This window comes from Stegodyphus dumicola, chromosome 1 (assembly GCF_044657685.1).
Source record: "Stegodyphus dumicola isolate Sdum_Otavi_A_Nest chromosome 1, ASM4465768v1".
In the NCBI taxonomy this organism is placed as follows: domain Eukaryota; kingdom Metazoa; phylum Arthropoda; class Arachnida; order Araneae; family Eresidae; genus Stegodyphus; species Stegodyphus dumicola.
Window position 1 is genome coordinate 67,494,295 of NC_140768.1, and position 21,098 is coordinate 67,515,392.

The following is a 21,098-nucleotide window of genomic DNA, read 5'->3' on the forward strand; positions in this document are numbered from 1 at the left end:
TTTATAATTATCTACACACTAACATCTGTATTTGTATTTATGCGTCAAAGAAAAGTCATTATAAAGTCATAAGAAATATAAACTAGGTTATCACCATTTATTCTCAAGTTTTATCCCATTTAAAAATTTATCCACTTAAAATTTTCTCTGAAAACTTGGAAAATTTTCAATTTTTTTAAAATTATTTTTTGTTTAAATTAAAGTAAGTTATTTAATGATTAATTAAATCTGTTACTATTAATTGAAATAAATATTAGTCTTAAAACTTAATATTTAGTTGTTAGTACATGTGATTTACAAAGTGTAACCATCAAAAATGTCTTGTAGGTACCAAATTTTAGATTTCACATAGAAAATAAATATAAATCTGAATTTGACATTTTTTCCTTCTCGATATTATTAGTATTGCTTATGTATGTTTTGACAAATATTTAGCAAAATTTTAAATTTATTATAATATTTTTGAATTTGCAAACAAAAATATTTTCATTTTGTTAAAAAAAAATTGGCCTATCAATTGCTTTTAAATCCTGCATGCGGCCCACATGAAATTTGAAACAACTGCCTTATCGTATAATTTACCAATTAAACCTGACCATATTTATATAATTTTACACGAATACCTTGTGTTATATATAATTTCCGCTATTGTCTCATCTTTCACGTATTCGTAATAAGCCTTGGAATATAACACAGGCGAATACGGAGGCACTATTTATAAGCTGCTTTTAATCAAATAACAAAGTAGAATATTACAATGTCAAATAGCTGAAGCTATAGGATCTATCTCTCTTTGGTCACATAAACTAATCTAGATCCTACTAATGAAACTGACGACCTCTCGCACAGGCGTGAAATAATACCAGCACAGAAAAAGGGTTGAAATTTATTATTTTCAACTAAGAACAGAAAGCACGTACTTCGTGCTTTACAGTAACACCGACAGCTTGTGGTGGAACTTAACCGTTGTTACACAAATCAACTTAAGTCTAAAAGAGTGATACTGAACTTTTAAGTTACGGCTAACTAGGTTGACTCGACAACCTACCAGGTCTGATAATTATTCAAACGAATAAAAGGCGTTTCTCCAATTCCGCGTAACAGCAAGGTCAGACACAAAAGGTGCAATGGCTAGCGAAAACGCACTCTGAAAAACACCAAGAGTCGCTCGATTAAATACTCACTTCACTTAACTTTAAATTTACGTTCTGGCGAGGAAATGCGAGGGGAAATTGAGAAGTTCAGGAAAGACAACGAAAATTTGAATAATAGGTTAACTGAACTAAGGGAAACCCAGCAAAGCTATTGTTTATATATTGTATTGTCGCAAAATTATGTCATTTTCTGAAAAATCACATTATGTAACTTTATAATCGCAAAATCACATTTTGTAGCAGTTAGAGATCCAAACAAGAGAAAGGGAAGAATATTTTAAAATCATGCAGTATTTAAAACTACACTGATATTCCTTTTGTGGTTAATTATTTTAAAGAGAAACATAAAGATTCTGCTTCTTTAAAAAATTTTGGAAATTTGATTTCTAAAACCTTAACATCAAAAACACACAAAGATTGATAAAAAACTAATACAGTGCACTAACATTAAAATTCCTGTTGTGTACTAATTTCTGCTGTAATCTTTTCAAATTTCTGTATATTTTATACCAGGAATCGGCAACGTTTTTACTCGGAGGACACATTTCAGAAATGCAAGTGTTCGATGGGCATCATAATGATCATTCGGCGGACATCGTAGATGTGATAAAATGTTTCGGGAGGCCCCGTAGTAGTGATGAATTTCCACGCCACATTTTTTAGATATTGCTATAGTAAATATACGCTTTTTCTTTATAATGAATGAGGCGTCGTAATTTTATGAATCACAAAAATATTACTGTTTATAACCGGGGTTTGTTCGTTAAAAGTGAGCTGTACCTTCATAGACTTAGCATCGTATCAACCTAGTATTTTTAATTCCCTCGTTAAATCCGGGTTTTCATTAAATCAGGACTCATTATAAGCGAGTTGCACAGTGAAAAGCTTAAATTTCAGAAAATAGGAAAGAACTGCGCGCTTTTTCAGAATTTAAAGATCATTATTAAATATCTAAAGTTTTCTTGAATCAATTTAGTTTTAAAAATATAGCTAGTATGAAGTTAAATGAAACTTAAAATTTTATGTTTTAAAGGTTTAGTTGTAAGTGCTTGCGTTTCTCTAGGAAAATAATTTTCTATATTTTATTTAACTTTAAGTGCGCATAATTTATAATTTAATTATAATTGTTTTGTTTGTACTAATTTTTTATTCATCGTTATTAATGGCACGGCATAGGGCTCCCGCACTTCTAATTTTAGCAATTAAGCTATGTATACTATAAATAAGATTCTGCTATTTTCTCTCCTTCATGTTACAACAGATGTTAATGACCAACAATGTAATAAATGCATAAAAAAATAATATTCTTCTGTAAAATACAGAAAATTTTACATCCATACTTTCATTCGCTACAAAAGCCAAAAATTTTGTATATATGCATTTATAAAATGTTTTTTTAATAAAATTCTTTTTATTATTACGAAATTTGAAATTCAAATACTTGATATAAATAAATTTTAGTAAAACCCTGTGTTAGTGATTTTTTCTATCCGCTATACTCCTATAATACCTTAATCCTTAATTTCGGTTCATTTTCCCCCTTTTATCTCTCTTTGATTTTATGCAACACATAGGAAAAAGCAGTAAGCTCTTAAACTTGGGAAAATCACCAAAGTTTGTAACTTACTTAATTTTGAATCAATGGTGTATGGGATACGAGCATTAGGCCATTTTCTTTTCTCAGCAACAACAGCATTTCTATCCTGAGATAAAATATTTTCGGATGTGAGCAGTTTGAAAAATAAAAACAATACTACTTGAAATTCATAAATATCTTATGGATTTCATAAATACCTTATAAATCAGGACTCATTATAAGCGAGTTGCACAGTGAAAAGCTTAAATTTCAGAAAATAGGAAAGAACTGCGCGCTTTTTCAGAATTTAAAGATCATTATTAAATATCTAAAGTTTTCTTGAATCAGTTTAGTTTTAAAAATATAGCTAGTATGAAGTTAAAGGAAACTTAAAATTTTATGTTATTCCAGATGCTCGAAGCACCCTGAGACACCAAACATGCCTGACACCGACGGACCATTGATTGCTGGACATGTTCAAACACATCGGCAGCTTCTTTGATTGTAACATCTGCGCAAGCGAGTTTTACCACGAAATCCATTTCAGACACAAAAGGATCGTGATACATGACACTTTTGATATCTCCCCAGATGTCAAAATGGCTTTTCATGCTGTTATGAAATTCATAATTAATAACAATAAAAATAATAAACTTCTAAAACATGCTAAAAGTTGCTACATTGATACTAACGATTGCAAATAAGTAAAATATCTTTAGAATATTTTGCAATTACTATCCGCAGATACCTTAATTTCTGTTATTCTAATTTAATTCCGACTACTGTTAGTTGAATATTCTCTCTGTACAGGGTGTTCCTTAATAACAATACTACTTGAAATTCATAAATATCTTCTGTTTAATGACATGGTACAAATAAGCTTAAAGTTAGTAGGTAGCTGTGAGTTACGTTCAGAATCATGAAGCTGTTTCGATTTAACTCTCTCGCCTGGTGATTAGTGCTTTAAACTTTACTCTGCAAGAGATTTTGATGACCTTCGACGTTTCTTGCATGTTACGAATAAGTTTTAACTGTACCTCTATTTTCTTTTCTGGATAAATTTTAGGATTTATTGTGCCTGTAAGTGTTGTTACTCATTTTGAAAATATGTTCATCTGGCCTAGTTATTTCGCGCTTACTTTCCTAATCTTCCATTTGTTTCACTTTAAACAAAGCAATAAGGAATTTAAGGAAAAAAATAGTACGAAGAAAATAAAATGATGTCAAAATGGCTTTTCATGCTGTTATGAAATTCATAATTAATAACAATAAAAATAATAAACTTCTAAAACATGCTAAAAGTTGCTACATTGATACTAACGATTGCAAATAAGTAAAATATCTTTAGAATATTTTGCAATTACTATCCGCAGATACCTTAATTTCTGTTATTCTAATTTAATTCCGACTACTGTTAGTTGAATATTCTCTCTGTACAGGGTGTTCCGTAAATGTTGCGACAAACTTCTGGGGAAAGGACATCATAAGAATTAAGAATTGCGTAAGAACCCATTTTCGGAAGTGTCAGGGGTAAGTGGTAACAGAGGTAGAAGATGAGAAAGGAAACAAGAGAGTGATTAATTTGAAACATTTATTGGGCATGGATACAGATTGTGTACGACCGCTTGAATCATACAACAGATGCTCGAAGCACCCTGAGACACCAAACATGCCTGACACCGACGGACCATTGATTGCTGGACATGTTCAAACACATCGGCAGCTTCTTTGATTGTAACATCTGCGCAAGCGAGTTTTACCACGAAATCCATTTCAGACACAAAAGGATCGTGATACATGACACTTTTGATATCTGTTCAGAAAACGAAATCGAGGCTCTATAAATCCGGTGAGCGTAGGGGCCAGGGAACCGCTCCACCACGCGCAATCCATTGATGCGGAAATGATTTGTTCAAATGGCCAGGAACATCCAGTCCAAAATGAGCCGGCGCCCCATCATGTTGGAACTATATGCTCACAAGCTCTTGAAACTTGAAAAATGTTTCAAAAGTATTGTATAGGTAAAAGTGACGAGTATTTTATGAGTTGGCGAAGTTTTGAAAAGATCGCCAAACTATCGATATTCAGCTAAGTCCGTAAATATTATTGGCATAATAAAATAACACAGTGAAAGATAGTGTAAAATATAAATTTGAATTGCTAAAACAAAGGATTTTATGATGCACTAAATATGTAGAGACATTAGGTTATTTCGAATCAGGAGAGATGAAAAATGAGCAACGCCTTCGCCAGGAATCGAACCACGGACCTCTGGAACACGTGCCCATCATGTAGACCACTATACACCAAGAAGGCACGCTGATAAGGCGGGAGAAATACTTTATATATTCCCCCTTTTAAAATACGACTGGGGTTTTTAGGAGACCCAAACGCCAAATCCTGGCTGTGGAGAATCATCATCCACCACCCTTTTAGTTCGCACGCCACTGTAGAGACAGTGGGTTATTTCAAAGCAGGCGAGATTTATTAATTTATTTATTATTATCCCGCCTGCTTCACTCCTCAATGGGCACTTGAGTACTTGTTTCTGCATTTAAACTGCATCATTGAAAAATTTACATTACAATGTAGAACTGATTAGATTAATTTCTGAAATATATTATTTATTGTTCGATGGCAACAAAATTGTGGAATTTAGCGGTAGTAATCCTTAAGAAAATTTATTACGGTATAAAAAGCTGGAAATAAATTAATTGCTTTGACACTAAAATTTTAAAAATATAAAAAATAGAGTTCATCGAGTTGTCGTCTAAATGGCTCACTTTTACTCAATAATAAACTCGAAACCATTTGCTGAAGCAAGCAGTGTCGAACGGATTAAACATAGAACGGATAACTCAATTTACATATTACTGCTCATTTATGGAAACTCCTTACGGTAAAGTTGCTCAAGTCGTACCTGCACTGTATTTGGGGTGTCCGCCGATAACATCGCGGCAAAAACATCGCGGACGAAAACGTCGCGGAGAAAACAACGCAAAGCAAAAACGTCGTGCTACAAAACATCGTGGGAGAAAACATCGCAAAGAGAAAACATCGCAGTTCTAAAACATCGTGGTACAAAACATCGTCGTCGAAAATAAAGCGGTTCAAAAACTTCGCAGTTTAAAATCATCGTCGTCAAAAATATCGCGGTAAAAAATAAAGTGTCTACAAATCATCGCATGACAATAACATCGCAGACATGCTTTTTTCAGCTTTTAATAATTGTAAATGCATATTCCCATACTGAATTGTGAACGCAAGATGTGAAGAAGGATAATTTTTACTTTTACAATTTTTTATTAATTAATAAATTTTTGCTTAAAAAGTAAGAAGGAAACTTAAACATAGAAAATTAAATGAAGCTTATAGATTATACTTTTCATGAAAAATTACCAGTAAAAACTTTATAAAAATGACTTATTAATGACCTTTTTTAGTTAAGCATGTCGGTTTAAAATTCTATTAAGTGCTATAAGTTGCATTAATTTTCTATACTTAAGTTTCCTCCTTATTTTCTCAGCAAAAATTTATTAGTCAATAAAAAATGTGAAAGTAAAAATTATCCTTCTTCACATCTTGCGCTCACAATTCATTATCGGAATATGCATTTACAATAATAAAACCTGAAAAAAGCATGTCTGCGATGTTATCGTCATGCGATGATTTGTAGACACTTTATTTTTTACCGCGATATTTTTGACGACGATGTTTTTAAACTGCGAAGTTTTTGAACCGCTTTATTTTCGACGACGATGTTTTGTACCACGATGTTTTAGAACTGCGATGTTTTCTCTTTGCGATGTTTTGTCCCACGATGTTTTGCAGCACGGCGTTTTCGCCTTGCGTTGTTTTCTCCGCGACGTTTTCGTCCGCGATGTTTTCGGCTGTAACCGTATTTGGAGTGTTATGGCTGCTACAGCTGTAGTGGTGCCGCGATAGGATGTAGATAGCACCACATGCAGTCTGAACGTTTTATTGTGATTCATCACGCTTTCTACTGAGAGATATTCATATTAAGAAATCTGTCGCTGTTTTCGTATAATATTCTACATATCTGTGATAGTTAATCTTGTAAGTATTTATTGTTCTTGGAGCTTTGTAGATAGTACTGTAAGTTTTGTAACTATTATAGAATCATTTGAGCGAAATTAACATGCATTACGATCAATCAGTGTTATAATAATATTAGTAACGACTTACGTAGTGTTCTTAGTCGTACTTGTGCGAGACGCCTAAGTCGTATCCGGTACGACTTAAGTTTAGAAATTCTTATTTCAACCGATTTTTTACCTTTTTCTTTCTTTTTCGTTTTTGATTTTAGATTTTTTTTTTTTTTTTTATTTGATAGGCCATTATGTCAAAACGAGTTTATAATCGTTGGAAGGTTTCACACGCACTCAAGTTAGAAGCAAGCTTTTTTGGGCTTACTGCAAACAATCCAAGAAAACTTGGCTATCAACTCGCTGAAAAATATAATTTACCACACCGTTTTAACAGAGAAAAAGAAATTGCAGGGAAGAAGTAGTACCATAAATTTATGAAAGCTAATCTTTGCTTATCGTTACGTATTCCAGAAGCAACATCAATAGCCAGGGCTAAAGCTTTCAATAAAGAATTAGTTTATAAATTCTTTGATAAATATGAATCAATATTAGATAAATATAGTTTCAATGCAAACCAGATTTATAATGTTGATGAAACAGGATTATCCACTGCACACAAACCATCTAAAATAATTGCTGAAAAAGGTAAACATCAAGTTGGGGCAATTACAAGTGGTGAAAGGGGTGTGACCACTACAGGTATATGTTGTATGAATGTGGCAGGCGAATTCGTGCCGCCTATGGAAATATTTAACCGTTCACGGATTAACGATTGCTTGAGAAAAGGAGCATCGCCAGGAACGATGTTCCTCAAAGCCAATTATAATGAAGCATCATCTACTTGGTTAAGAACAAATCCCAGCAACATAATTAAACAAAGTACTGTGTCAGAACTATTGGGGAAATCCATACAAAATCTGTTTGTATGGATATTGCTTTGAATGATTTTAAATCTACCGGTGTTTGGCCATGCAACAGACTTGAATTTCAGGATGAAGATTTTTGCACTCCAATGGAAGATTCAATGATTGAAGAGTCTTACGCACAAATGCAAATCAAGTTGTGAGTAATGAAACTCTCACAGCACAAGAAACAACACAAAAAACCCAAAAAGAAGATGCAGCTGTGGATCTTATCACAATTCCTTCAACTTCAAACCATATAAAACAGCACTTAGATACGTTATGTCCGATTCCAAATATAATAACCGGAAGCCGTAGAAGCGTGACTCCAGCAGTCGAAATAACTTCAAATGTGAATAAAGAAAATGTAAAAAATGCAATGAAGAAAAAGAAAGATGCAATCATTAAAAAGGAAACAACATTTCAGATTAAAACGAAGAAAAGCAATATAATTATAGACAAAGACGATTGGTTTTGTTCTCTTTGTGCAGAAGATCGAAAGGAAAATATGATTCAATGCTTGAAATATAAAACATGGGTGCACGATCTATGCGCAGGAGTTAACAAAAAAAAAAAAAAAAATTAAGAAATATGTGTATGATGCCTATGCTTAATGAAAATAAATAATTTTTTTTTGTAATTGAATCTTAATTTCCTAATAAAATGGCCATTGTTAATGAATTTATTTTAAATAAATACCTAATAACTGTATTTTTAAGTAGGTACGACTTAAGCCATAGGTGGTACCACTTAGGACACTGGTTTCGTAAGTCGTACCTTTACAACTTCTTTTAAATTTAGATTAATTTACATGACAACACAAAGATTTTTTAGATTTGTTCTAATAAATAAAAGCAATATTTACACTAGCATCGAACAGCAAATAAAATTTTTACATATTTGCTAAATACTCATTGTTATGCAGATTTTTTTAAGGGGTACGACTGAAGCAGCTTTACCCTACATGTTTTTTAATTCATGACTATGTGTGAACATCATACGATCAAACCAGATCAGAAAAGAGATGATTCATATTTCCTAATTTACTTGATTTAACACTACTGCATACACTCTTAACAGAGAGAACTAAACAATTGAACATCGTAAAAGAATTCATTTTTACTTCCTTGTACGAAGTAAAAAGGAAGTATTGTAATCGCGAAAAATTTCAGGTATATTTCAACGAAAATATTCATTATGAAAGCTATTGAATGCAATTTAATGACTTTTGGGTGACATCTGTACGTAGGAACAAAATAAAGGTCTCTTCCCCACAAAAAAACAAATTATAAAACTGATTTAAAATAAATTCTGAAGACAACTTTTCATGGCGTCTGTGTGTACGTATGTATCTCGCATAATTCAAAAATGAGTAGCCTCAGAACGTTGAAATTTTGTATATAGGATTGCTATAACATGTAGATGTGCACCTTGTATTTTGGTTGTAATCGGCCGCACCAGAAGTATATAAATATATGCACAATTGTTTTAACTCTGTAACTCGGCTCAGTAATTACTCTTATATGTTTGTAAATTGTGCATTTTTTGCTTTAAAAATCATTGAATTATGTTGTTCTTATCTTCCGGTTAAGGCTTTTATGCTTTTAGTAAATCTGTGTGCAGTATTTGTAGAAGTATCAACAATTTAAAAGTTGTTCAAGTGCCGCTAAGTGTAATTATTTTTGCCATAGCGGCCATGTTTGTTTACATTTGAAACAACAGAACAGTAGATTTGTTGCCAATCTAGAGAAAGTAACAAAGATACAACAACAAAGAAAACGCCTTCTTTTATTATTGCAAATTAAATCATGCTTAATCCATTCTTGAGTTTATGCGAGGAAATAAGTGTTTAAGATTTACTTCATAATTTTCAATACAGATATTGTGAGTTCTTATGCAATTTTGCTTTGTCGCGAAGTGAAAGCTGAATTAATTGAATGAGAAATACTGAATCGTCTGTGAAAAACTGTTTCTTTTTTTACTTTTTTTTCTTGTTGTTGTTGCTTGCTTAATTTCTTTTATACATCGTTTTAGATTTATTATAGTATTTGAATAGAACATGTGGCACCGATTAGATAATTCTTAAGATAATATAAATTTTGTGCATTCTGAGTTATAAAATAAATGAGATGTAACGTTCTTAAGTAAACCTAGGGCCAGACTGTCGCTATGGTAAACAAATAGAGTGAATTTTAAAGTGTGCATTTATTCTACGTGCGCTATCGACGAAATAAATTAAGTTTAAATTAAATGCAAGAGAGAAGCGTATAATTTAATATTCCATACAAGAAAGTCATGCGGTGTACACATCAGATTTCTTGTAATCAATATACTTACATTATTGAAAGAGCTTCTTAAAATATCACCTTCGAAAAGATTAGGATTTTCCAACGCTACCTCACCTTCATCTAAAAAGAATTTTTTTAATTAATTTTGAAAATACAACTGTTTATAAATTCACAACCGTTAAACATTCACTAAATTTCAGGAACTATTAAGCAATATCTGAAGCAGGTGTTGAATGTGATAATTAAAACGAAATGAATGACATAGATTTCAATTTTGTTTAATTTATGCATAAAAATTTAGCAGTTTCCTCAGTTGCTTTTATAGTTAAATAAATGATGTTTGTAAGAATGTACGATTAATTTTTTATTTACATGCATAAAATGCCTATCTAGAATGAAAAGAGTCCGAAAATAAAAAGAATTATTTAAGTAAGCTTGCTTTATTAAAACAGAAATTTGCTTAAAACAGATTTTAATGAAATTCTAGTGATGTTCTAGCGGATCTCATAACTCCACTGCATGCTGTTCCATAACAGCCAGGTCCCGAATTTGAATCATCCCGTTCCCTTACCTCCCCCCAAAAAAAGTCATAATTATCCATTATTGGAGATAAATCTGTTTGGCGACAGTTCTATACGTGCGTGAACAGTGTCCTATTACATGCTTTACACTTCTGGACTGTTAAGGGTCGACAACAATATTACCAATAGCAACCGCTAAATGATAGGAACGTAAAAGAAAAATCCATTGTTTCGGATACCGTGACTACCGTAGCTCAGACGGTAGTGGTTAGGGGAGCCTGCTACGGTACCGAAGGTCCCAAGTTCGAATCCTGGAGAAGACGAGGATGTTTGTAAATGTAGTATAGTGCCGGTGGGGCAGGGCAGCACTTTAAATATGCGGCGAGCCGAAAGTCTTCTCGTGTGGATTGATGGAAGGGAAGAAGGGAGATCCCCGGATCCACCCCCCGGGGTGCTTTACCTCTAAATTGGTGGAAAATAGAAGTCTAACCTCTCTTCGGATTAGGGTTTGGCAACCATTGTATCATGTAATACGGGCAAGAAAATAACAGCCGTGACTACCGTCTACGGAGCTTAATAGACCAGTGTGTGGTGTGGGTGTGTGTATTTTACTTAACGAAACGCAGAGGAAATAATTAACTTATCTGTAGAAACAAATGTGCTTCTTCTTGAAAGAAACAAGAATTTTCTCAACATCAACAGCGATTTATTTACAGAGAAAGAATTTTATCTCCTTTTCACTCAGCTAAAGAAAAAGGAACATTATCTGAACTCCATCAACTAAAAAAGAAGTTTTTCTTAACAGTTTCTCTCACAATTTTAACAACATCTTCAAAATATTAAATTAAAATAAAAATGCTATCCATGCTATCAAATAATATTATTGCACGTGAGCAGTTAACATAATATACTTCCACCTTTGATTTTAACATAAGAGCGAACACTGTACAGTTTAAAACATAGTATAAAAGTTAAAATATATATATATATACAAACGGAAAACAAAATTCTTGTATAGAAATATAACGTAAAAAGGTTTGAAAGCACGAACTGAATGTCTATGAAAGTTTTTAGGATGTTTTTAAAAGTCTGCCGCGGCGACTTCTTTCTGCTTAATAGATTGGATCTCCTTTGCTTGAGAACCTTCAGAAGATAGAGCTTTTGGACAAGTCCCACCAAAGAACCATTCTCTATTTTTTTTTTTTTTTTTTTTTTTTTTTTTTTTTTGCCATTAGAAAAGAGTTATCTCTAGTCGAAAAAATCTTTTCAACTCTTCCCATTGTCCAATGTAATCGGTTTTTATTATCTGAGCTGATAAGGACGATATACCCAATCTTCAGATCAAATTTTCTTTCTCTGGTTTTCTGAACTAATTGGCTCAAATATTCCTTTCGGAATCTGTTTCTGAACAGTTGCCTTAGTGCCTGGCAATGGCGTTTTCTCATTTGTAATTTTTTACTATCTTTTTGGTCTAAATCCGGTGTTCCCGCTTCCTTCACGTCTTATAGAGACGTAGGGAACGAGGTCTTGCGTGTCATCTGAGATACAGGTAGGAGAACGATTGTTACTCACTGCTCCTTTATCACAAAGGATAGTTAACAGTTCCTGACAGTTCACTGATGAATTTCATAAAACTCTAACTAAGAAGTTTTTGGTGGAGCAAATCAATCGCTTTCACCATCCAACCCACGTTGCTGTGGGAGGTATGAATTTCCACTTGATTGGTTGTAATGTTTCATGTGTGATCATACCTCCCCACTTTAATTTCAGGGCTAAAAATATGGTAGGGTACGAACTGCGCCAAATTTGATCGAAAATCCCCGTCCCCCTCTTTTCTAACATGGAGGTAGGAAGTAAAATGAAGTAGCCCTAAACAAGTTTCTCCCGTACCCATTTACCATTGAGTTCAATGGAATTTGACGCGTTCGGATGTAAATATTTTGTAATTACGTCGTAAATATACATATAAATGTATATATTTTCTTTTTCTACAACACTTCAGAGTCCTAAATATATGAAAACAACATATTTTTAAACAACAATTCATTCTGAACGGAATTAAATGCTATACTTTTCACAGGACAGTTTTCTCAGAATGGTTTACTTTGAATGAAATATTTCCACAAGTTTTCGTTAATTACATTAGGAAAAAAAATTAAGGTAATTCGATTTTATTCGGTTAAGGTACAAAAATTAAGATCAAAGTTTATTGTATTATTAATGTTAAAATTATGCATTATTTCTTTTCTATGCATAGAGCTTCTTCCTAAAATACTTTCTTAAATATGACATGCTTTTTTGGCTTCTGAGGCATCCTTTTAAATCGAAAAATGTAAGTCAATTTATAATTAATGTTCTATTCGGTTCATTTTAAATTAGAGAATTATTAGGAATTAGCGAAATACTTTAAATAGTATTTGACTTTCTCTGAATATTTTTGAAAGGGAATAAAATAAGGTTTTTTTTTTTTTTTTTTTTTTTAGTATTATTTAAAACTTGTAACTGAGTTATTATAAAATGTAAGGGGAATAATTCTTTTAATTATACTTATCAGATTTTTTTTTACCCTTCATTTCAGCAATACATATTCCAAAACTCTTTATTACGTTCTTAAGTGCGCGTCTCATAGCATTTGCTTTACAATACCTTTTAACAGATTGCTTTCCAATACGAACAATTCTAGCTTAAATAGTTTTATAACTTATTTGTCAACAGGATTTCAATTTATGTTTACAACCTGCGTACGTTAAGAAGCCAGCATAAAACTCGAATTTCCGAGAAAAAAAGACTTGCGTGGGAAACATTTAACAATCTGGAATCAATAAGAGGACCATTCATGATCGGACCTCCTTTGGCAGGATATACAAATGTTTTCACCTCCGTCGATTACTCTATTTTCAAATTCTTAATAAGCTGTCTTGATGATGTAGCACGTTCACATGGTCACATCATCTTCACCACACATGGTACTTCCGCCAAATTCGCAAATGTATCCCTCTTCTGTTCCACACATTTGTGTAAAACTGTACATAATTTTACACAAATGTGCGATTCCAAATCAAGGGAAAGCTAACTTTTTGGCATATCTGTGTGTATATTTATTAATTTTGACGAGGATTGCAGCATTTGATGGTAATTTTATTTTTAATTAACCCAAATAAGTAAAATGTGTAAGCCCAAAGTGATTATTTTTCAGATATATAAAATTAAAACGATGGGTTTAAAATGAGCAGCAGTAAAGCCTCTCCTATAAAAAATTTTAAAAGGTACATGTTACAATAATATATGGATGTGAAAAAAATTTGTTTTATTTAAAACATTTCGGCGTTTGGAAAATAAAATAAAAGTAGCGAATACTCTATCAAGGGTATCGAAAGACGTTTACAATTTTAAATGTACCGTAAGGTATTTTTCATTCTTTAAGCATGACATTTCTCTTAAAATCTATATTTTTGTAGTTCAACAGCTTAGAATTTTATAAAACAAATTCATAATCAAAATCGCTGTTGTTAGTTATCGAAAAATAACCAAGATGTGATTTTTGCGTAAATGTCACTAAACTATACAAATTGCTATTATCCATCACACTATGAATGTTTCTTTCATGAGAAAGTGTCCCTTTTTCGATTTCTATGGAACTGTCGTGTGTCGAAATACTATCAGAATCCTGTCAAGTTAGCTTCTGAATGTAAACAAAGAACACCCCATCTGGTGACCCAAGCTTCAAAGCAGTGCTTCACTTCTAGCGCCGTTTGGCCCCTCCTCCCTTTTCTACCTCCATGTTTTCTAATCCACGAACTGCGCGACGTTTCCTGTCCCCCATTTCTTTCCAAGAAGATTGGGGATTGGGTGCTACAAAAAGTCGTTTATCGCCATTAATGGGACATTCTATTGAGACTGCAAACCTTTATTTTCGTTTATCAATATTGTAAAAATTGTGCATGTAAAACAAATATTAATTTAAAGTCTGGCGCGTGCTAAAAATAAATTTCTTGTACACTCATTTTAAAGTTTTATGATGCTTAAAGGAATGATGAGCCAGATCTTTTTTATTCTCTGTAAGAATTAAGCTTTCCAAGTTGTAGATTTTAGTCGCTGATATATATATATATATATATATCAGTTTTGAATAGTAAAATTGATAGATTAATGACATACACAAAACTGATACATAATCAAAGTATCAAATATCGGATTTGTAGCTCACCTTAAATAAGTTTCTTGTCTAGATAAATATTAACAAATCTTCTTAGATAGCAGAATGTTTTTAACTTTCAAATTTACCATTTTAGGTAAACAGTTCTAATTTAATTATAAAAATTATCTTTATTAAATCTAAAAATTGGACTTCTTAAGTCGTTCTAAGTTCACACTAATATTATTGCAATATATTCCCGTATTAAGCTTTCCATTTTTAATAATTGAAGTGATTTTAAGGTTATTTAACTTTGCTACAAATTCCATATTTTAATACTAGAAACGTTTAAATACTTATTCTGTTTTCCACCTGATGTACTTTGCCATACATTTAATTTCTAATACACATTTAATTAATAAATTAATAATTATGAGCGTCAGCAGAATTTTCATAATTAACAAATAAATAAATAAATAAAATAAATAAACTCTCTTATATTCATATCCTGGGATTTTCAGTTCCCTTTTAATCCATTCCTTTTTCACATATTGTTGCACTGTACTCAAGTTTTCATGTATGTAGAATTTATATACTTTGTATTGTATTTATGGCAATTTATATTTAAATGATAATTTTTACAAATTCTTGCATCACAACTCTAGTTAACAGAGGATGTTTCTAACACCTTGGCAAAGCTTAATCTTCAGCATGTAGCTTATTTTCCAATCTAGTTTCAGGCTGAATTATTTGTAAAATTAATTACTTGAAATTATTTGTTAACAAAGATGATCGCTAAATCACGCTAATAATATTTCTAACTGTTGTAATTTATAATGCAACGAGTTAATGTGATTTATAATGTAATTCATTTATAATTTTTTCAGCAGTATTGAAATTAACAGCAGATACTCATAATGATACACATTTAGATTACAATGATTTAGATTGCCATTGCCTTCTTCACTCATGCTTTTATGCTACATTCCTAATATTTCATAATGGCATACAGGTAAGTTTAACTCATTCACCAAACATGTAAATTTCTAATTCAGCCCACTTTTGTTCTTACGTGTGCTGTATCTTCTATTTTCTTTAATATATTGTTCAGCCTAATTTCAAAAGGTCTTGTGGAAAAGTCACTAAACATTGGTAGTTCGACCCGAGTTTCTAGTCCCAGTGATCCCCCAGCTCTTTCTTTTTTTGTACTTATTTACTGTATAAAAATGTAGCGTAAAAATTTCAGTTCAAGAAGTAAAAATACTTTTTAAATTTATTCTTTAAAAATATTGCAAAAATTTTTACCTTTACCTTAGCATATCTTTTTACAAATCCCTCTAATAAGAAAAAATAAGGAAAGAAATTAACTCAGTTTCGGTGATTGATAACTCGGTGCAAGTTATATGTAACATTTTTCCAAAAGCATAGAGTTTATATGGATATCAATAAATTAAGGATTATTTCTCCATCTAATTTTTCTTAACATGTTTATTCCAGAATTTTCTTTTCACACTGTAGCGCTTTATGAGTTTTCTATAATCATTCAATTTCTCTAGCCATAGCAACTTCGCATACCTTCTGACAAGTAGTTATATTTTTAACCACTGTATTTTAATTCCTGTTGGCTATCAGTACATTATTCACTTGTTTCACAAGTGCAACTTTTATTTTATACGCAAATCTACGTAAAATAGCATTAAAACTTCACTTATGCAGAGCTCCTGACGAACATTTTACAAAAATTTAAACACTAATTGAAAATTGCCACTGTCATGATAAATTGAGAAGAGGTTCTTAAGATAATAATTAATATTTTACCTAGGCTCCAGTATTAATTTATTTGCGTTTCAGAGCAAAATATATAACCATCAACTTCTATATCTCCAGCGTATGTAAATGAAATACTATATAAATTAGCTAATAAATGTGATAAAAAATATTTCGTACAAGAAACGTACCTAAATCTTATAACAAGAAAAACCTTCCAACATTCATATTTGAAATGAGATAACCTAACAAACTTTTTAAAATAGGAAAAAAATATTTTAAATATTTTAAAATACTGTATGTTGACATATTTAGTGTTTGTGGCAATATTTAAAAAAGCACATAAACTATGTAGTGTTTGAAAGTTACAAAAAAAAAAAAAAAGTAACAGAACTACACTATTTCCAATTAATAAAAAATCCTTTAGTGTTTTTTAAATAGCAAGCTGTTAAAAGTACAATAATTTGTAGCAATGCTGATGATTTTTAACATCATATAGTATAAACTTGTTTTAGACAATGGCAGATTCTCATGGCTATTTTATTTATTTTTTCAAATCAATATCATTCCTTTGGATATTGCGCAGAAATGATTTGAATAATATACACAATAGTAAGAACTCAACATTTAAATCTGCTCTTCATTAAATAGCACACACACAAAAATTTTTTTCCCATTTATCATGAATTTTATTGCTATCACATATCAAGTATAAAAATTAACATTGAAAATGGAATATATTCAAATGTAATAATTAAAAAACATAACTTGCAACACTCGTATTCATACCAAGAGATATATTACGAATTCCAAGAGAAAAATAACAGAACTGCAATTTGCACTTAATGTAAAATTTAATGTTTTTTAAATAGTCATGATTAAAAATGCAATAATTATGAATTACAATATATAGTAGTCATGCTGATGTTTCTTAACACCATTTCTTTCAATCATATGCAGGTGTATATACATATTTTTAGTTTCTAAATTTTAGGATAATGGGAATTACGACTATCATTTATATGCTTTTTATTATTTTTTTATTGCCAGTTGTGTATGTTGTTTGTTAGGTTATCTCATTTCAATTATGTGTGTGTGTGTGTGTGTTAGATTATGGCAAAGCCTTGAGGGCTATCTGCCTAAGAGGAGGGATGCCTTCGTGGAGGACTTTCTAAGGGAAACTGGCTCGTATACATGTTACACATGGGGAAAACCACGAAAACGCCCATGCAGCCAGCCCCATTTCAATTATGAATGTTGGAAGGCTTTTTTGTTATAAGATTTAGGTACGTTTCTTGTACGAAATATTTTTTATCACACTTATTAGCTAATTTATATAGTATTTCATTTACATACGTTGGAGATATAGAAGTTGATGGTTATATATTTTGCCCTGAAACGCAAATAAATTAAAATACTGGAGCCTAAGTAAAATATTAATTATTATCTTAAAAATCCCTTCCCAATTTATCATGACAGTGGCAATTTTCAATCAGCGTTTAAATTTTTGTAAAATGTTCGGTTGTTCTTCGATTCTCTCAATTATATTTATGCGCAAATTAAAATATCTGTAAAGAGCCTAAAAAGGTAAAGAAAATAATGTATATAAAGCCTCTTTCTTTCAGCTATTATGGCTTTCCGTTGATAACTTCGGATGGAAAGCTCCGCCATGTTTTTAAAGTGTCATGGCCTTCTCCCTCTCGAAGGTCACGCCAGAGCGCTCTGCTTCTTAAATGTCATAGTCCTTGCTTTTAAACTTTCCGTACCAAACCTTCAGTGTCATATGACACACACAGTGTACATTAGTATCTAAAGCTGTACACATGATTTGGTGATATTCTGTAGCTGACTTTTTGCAACAGAACTGAAAGCAAATGATGGGTCTAAACAGGTAGCGTGATAGTTCCTTTTCAGACACCTTGTACTTAAAGATAACAATAATTTTCTACAAACTTCACAACACAGCGTTCTAAAGCAAGTTTCCTTCTTTAAAATGCCAAAAATATTTTGACAAAATATGATTAAATAAGCCAACACGAACTGTTTGCGCAGACGATATATGCGACGACGGGAAACTTTTACTAAAACCTGATATTATTGTACTGAGCAATTACATAACAGAAGCAAAGTGCGGAAATTTAGAATAAGTGCTAGATAATGTAAGAAGAGATATCGTATGCAGATTTTTATTTTTTGGCCTGGCCGTGATAGGTAATCATCACGGTATTTTCTGCTCAAATTTCATACATGTGCTTAAATAAATTTAGCTTATTATTCAAACCTGTCGTTAATAATTGGAATGGTTTTTAATCTTGCATTTTATTCGAATGTTTCCGATTTCACAAAGATGGAAATAAATAATGCAAAATATGGAAAAGTTATCAGCAAATTTTAAATGAAAAAAATTGTGCAATATGCGCAATTCAGCAAGATTGCGCATGTGGGGTTTGAAAATTATTGTAAGGATCTAATTTTACATCCCTAAAAAATTTAAGATAATGAATTGAAAAGTTAAAATTTAAGAAACAATAAAAGAGACGGAATTAGTGAACATTTTGTTACATTGTCCTACGCAAAGCGAATAACAGCAGAAAATTAATTTTAATTTTATAACAAATCAGTGTTTGTGATATCTTTCAGATTAAATATAGTATCTGTCTAAAAGCAATTCGTGTCAACACAAGTGAATATCTCAATAATCTGAAAATTAAGATGTGACATATTTTATTATATATTTCGACTTTGAACTCAATCATTGCCAAGTGATAACAATTTTAATATATTTGGTAACATTTTTTTTTCATCCTTTTATCAATTAAATTTTGATTTTTAACGGATATCAAGCATAAAAAGCAGAATTAAACATGTAGCATTGCCATCCAAATATAAAATTATTAAAAAAATTAACAGTTAAGATATAAACTTCAGATTATTTAGAAATGAAAGAGTTGCAAAATGAAATTTCACCACTGAGAAAATATAGGAAAGAAAAATTCATATGATATTAACTATAAAATGTCACGCTACATTTAAAAATGTTTTTATATGTAAAACTGCAAATATTTAATATAAATAATATAAGAGCAAATGAAATTGGAAATCTAAATAGAGCTTAATGAAAGAATTTATAGGCTTACTTTCAGCGATTTCTTCTGCATAAATATAGTAAAACGTCAGAAGTACAAAAAATAAATTCATTTTTTCCATACCGAATTTTCTGTATGATTTTAAAAATGAAATCTGAAGAAGTTTTTCAGGCACGATTTATTTTTATCACACTTTGAAAGATATGTAATACTTTTTTCGCAACTGGTGTTGCGTTTCCCAGAAGGCAAGATTAAAGAAGAAATCAGTATTTATTTGGTTTAGATATCATGTAAAAGTTACGTGCATTATTTGCCGCTTCCGAATTTTAACATATATAAAATTAACCCGTTGAGAATTTTCTAAATTATTCCTTTCATGAAGCTTCTGCGAATTGAAAGATTTCAAAAATGTCAATTTAGTTCATTCAACAATATAAACGAAAAAAGCATTAAAAATGTTGAACAGAAAAAAAAAAAAAAAAAAAAAAAAAAAAAACTATTTCTCCAAAAATGTGGTTTTACAGAAATCATAAAATGTGTGTAAACATCTGATGGGTATGTATTGCACATTTAGCCGCTGATTTTCGCTACATAAGCACAAGAATACACTGAACTCGTTTTCAGTGGATTCTGTGGTTATGTACATTTCAGCTGCTGAAGTGACATTTTAACATCTTTCAGCCGAGGGGATTGAATAAAAAGAAAAAGGTTACACGTGAAAATGACTGGTTCTCTAAGTGATGTTTTTGTAAAGATGTTTTAATTAACAATATCATTACCAATACTTTGGTTTAAATACGTTCTCATGAAGGCAACAACCTGGACTTTTAAATTAGGGCAGTTGTCACACAATCTGGACCCTTTTTTAAACTGATGCAAGGTTTAAAAAAATTGAGGGGTTAAAGAATCAAATACAAAAATTAGTTCTTGAAGGGAAAAAAATTCTGAAAGGTTTCAGATTTTAACGATTGCTAAAAAGGATCTGTTAAGGTTTTTACACTCCCACTGAGGAGTCTACCAATCTTTTGTTGCACTCATTCCCATGATAACCCATATCATTTTGTCCTTTTAGCTGTATTATTAAGCATAATTTTCTTCGCACTTATGCCATATACAATTCAAAGGCAAAATTATAAAAATTGATACTTTTCCGTTTCGCCAGCGCAAATCTCGCCAAGCAGACTTTGTTGGCGACAACATAGAGTATACACATAAAATTGTAAACAAATGTTACTTCTAAGAATTTATTTTGAAGGCATAAACAATTTAATATGGTTTAAAATTTTGTAAAAAGCCAATAAATTTGTAAAAAGACATTAATTTAAGAATTTACTAAGCTATCATGGTTCAACATCCTGATTCGGCGGTTCGTATCACGTAAACCCAAGTGATCTCATCTCGCGTAAACTACGCTAGAAATATATAATTATCTACATTAATTTCAAGTTAAATCTTAATTTGGAATAAAAGTTTAAATGCAAGAATTATTTCAACTCGTACGAATAGCTTACTCAGAAATTATGTAAAATTGCAGTGCTTTACTTCGCTAGTGCATTCTCA

At 31.3% G+C, this 21,098-nt stretch overlaps 1 protein-coding gene across 1 annotated transcript in view; it reads right to left on the reverse strand.

The window, feature by feature from the left end:
* LOC118192401 (astacin-like metalloprotease toxin 5) overlaps positions 1 to 19,742 on the reverse strand; it is a 58,822-nt gene extending 39,080 nt beyond the window's left edge. Inside the window, exons 1-3 of the mRNA XM_085816091.1 lie at positions 19,590 to 19,742; positions 10,079 to 10,149; positions 2,782 to 2,857 (exon numbers count right to left, since the gene is read on the reverse strand). Of these exons, the coding sequence (XP_085672217.1) occupies positions 2,782 to 2,857; positions 10,079 to 10,149; positions 19,590 to 19,659 (217 nt within the window). The 5' untranslated portion in view covers positions 19,660 to 19,742. The remainder of the gene's footprint in view (positions 1 to 2,781; positions 2,858 to 10,078; positions 10,150 to 19,589) is intronic.
* Between the last annotated feature and the right edge of the window lie 1,356 nt (positions 19,743 to 21,098).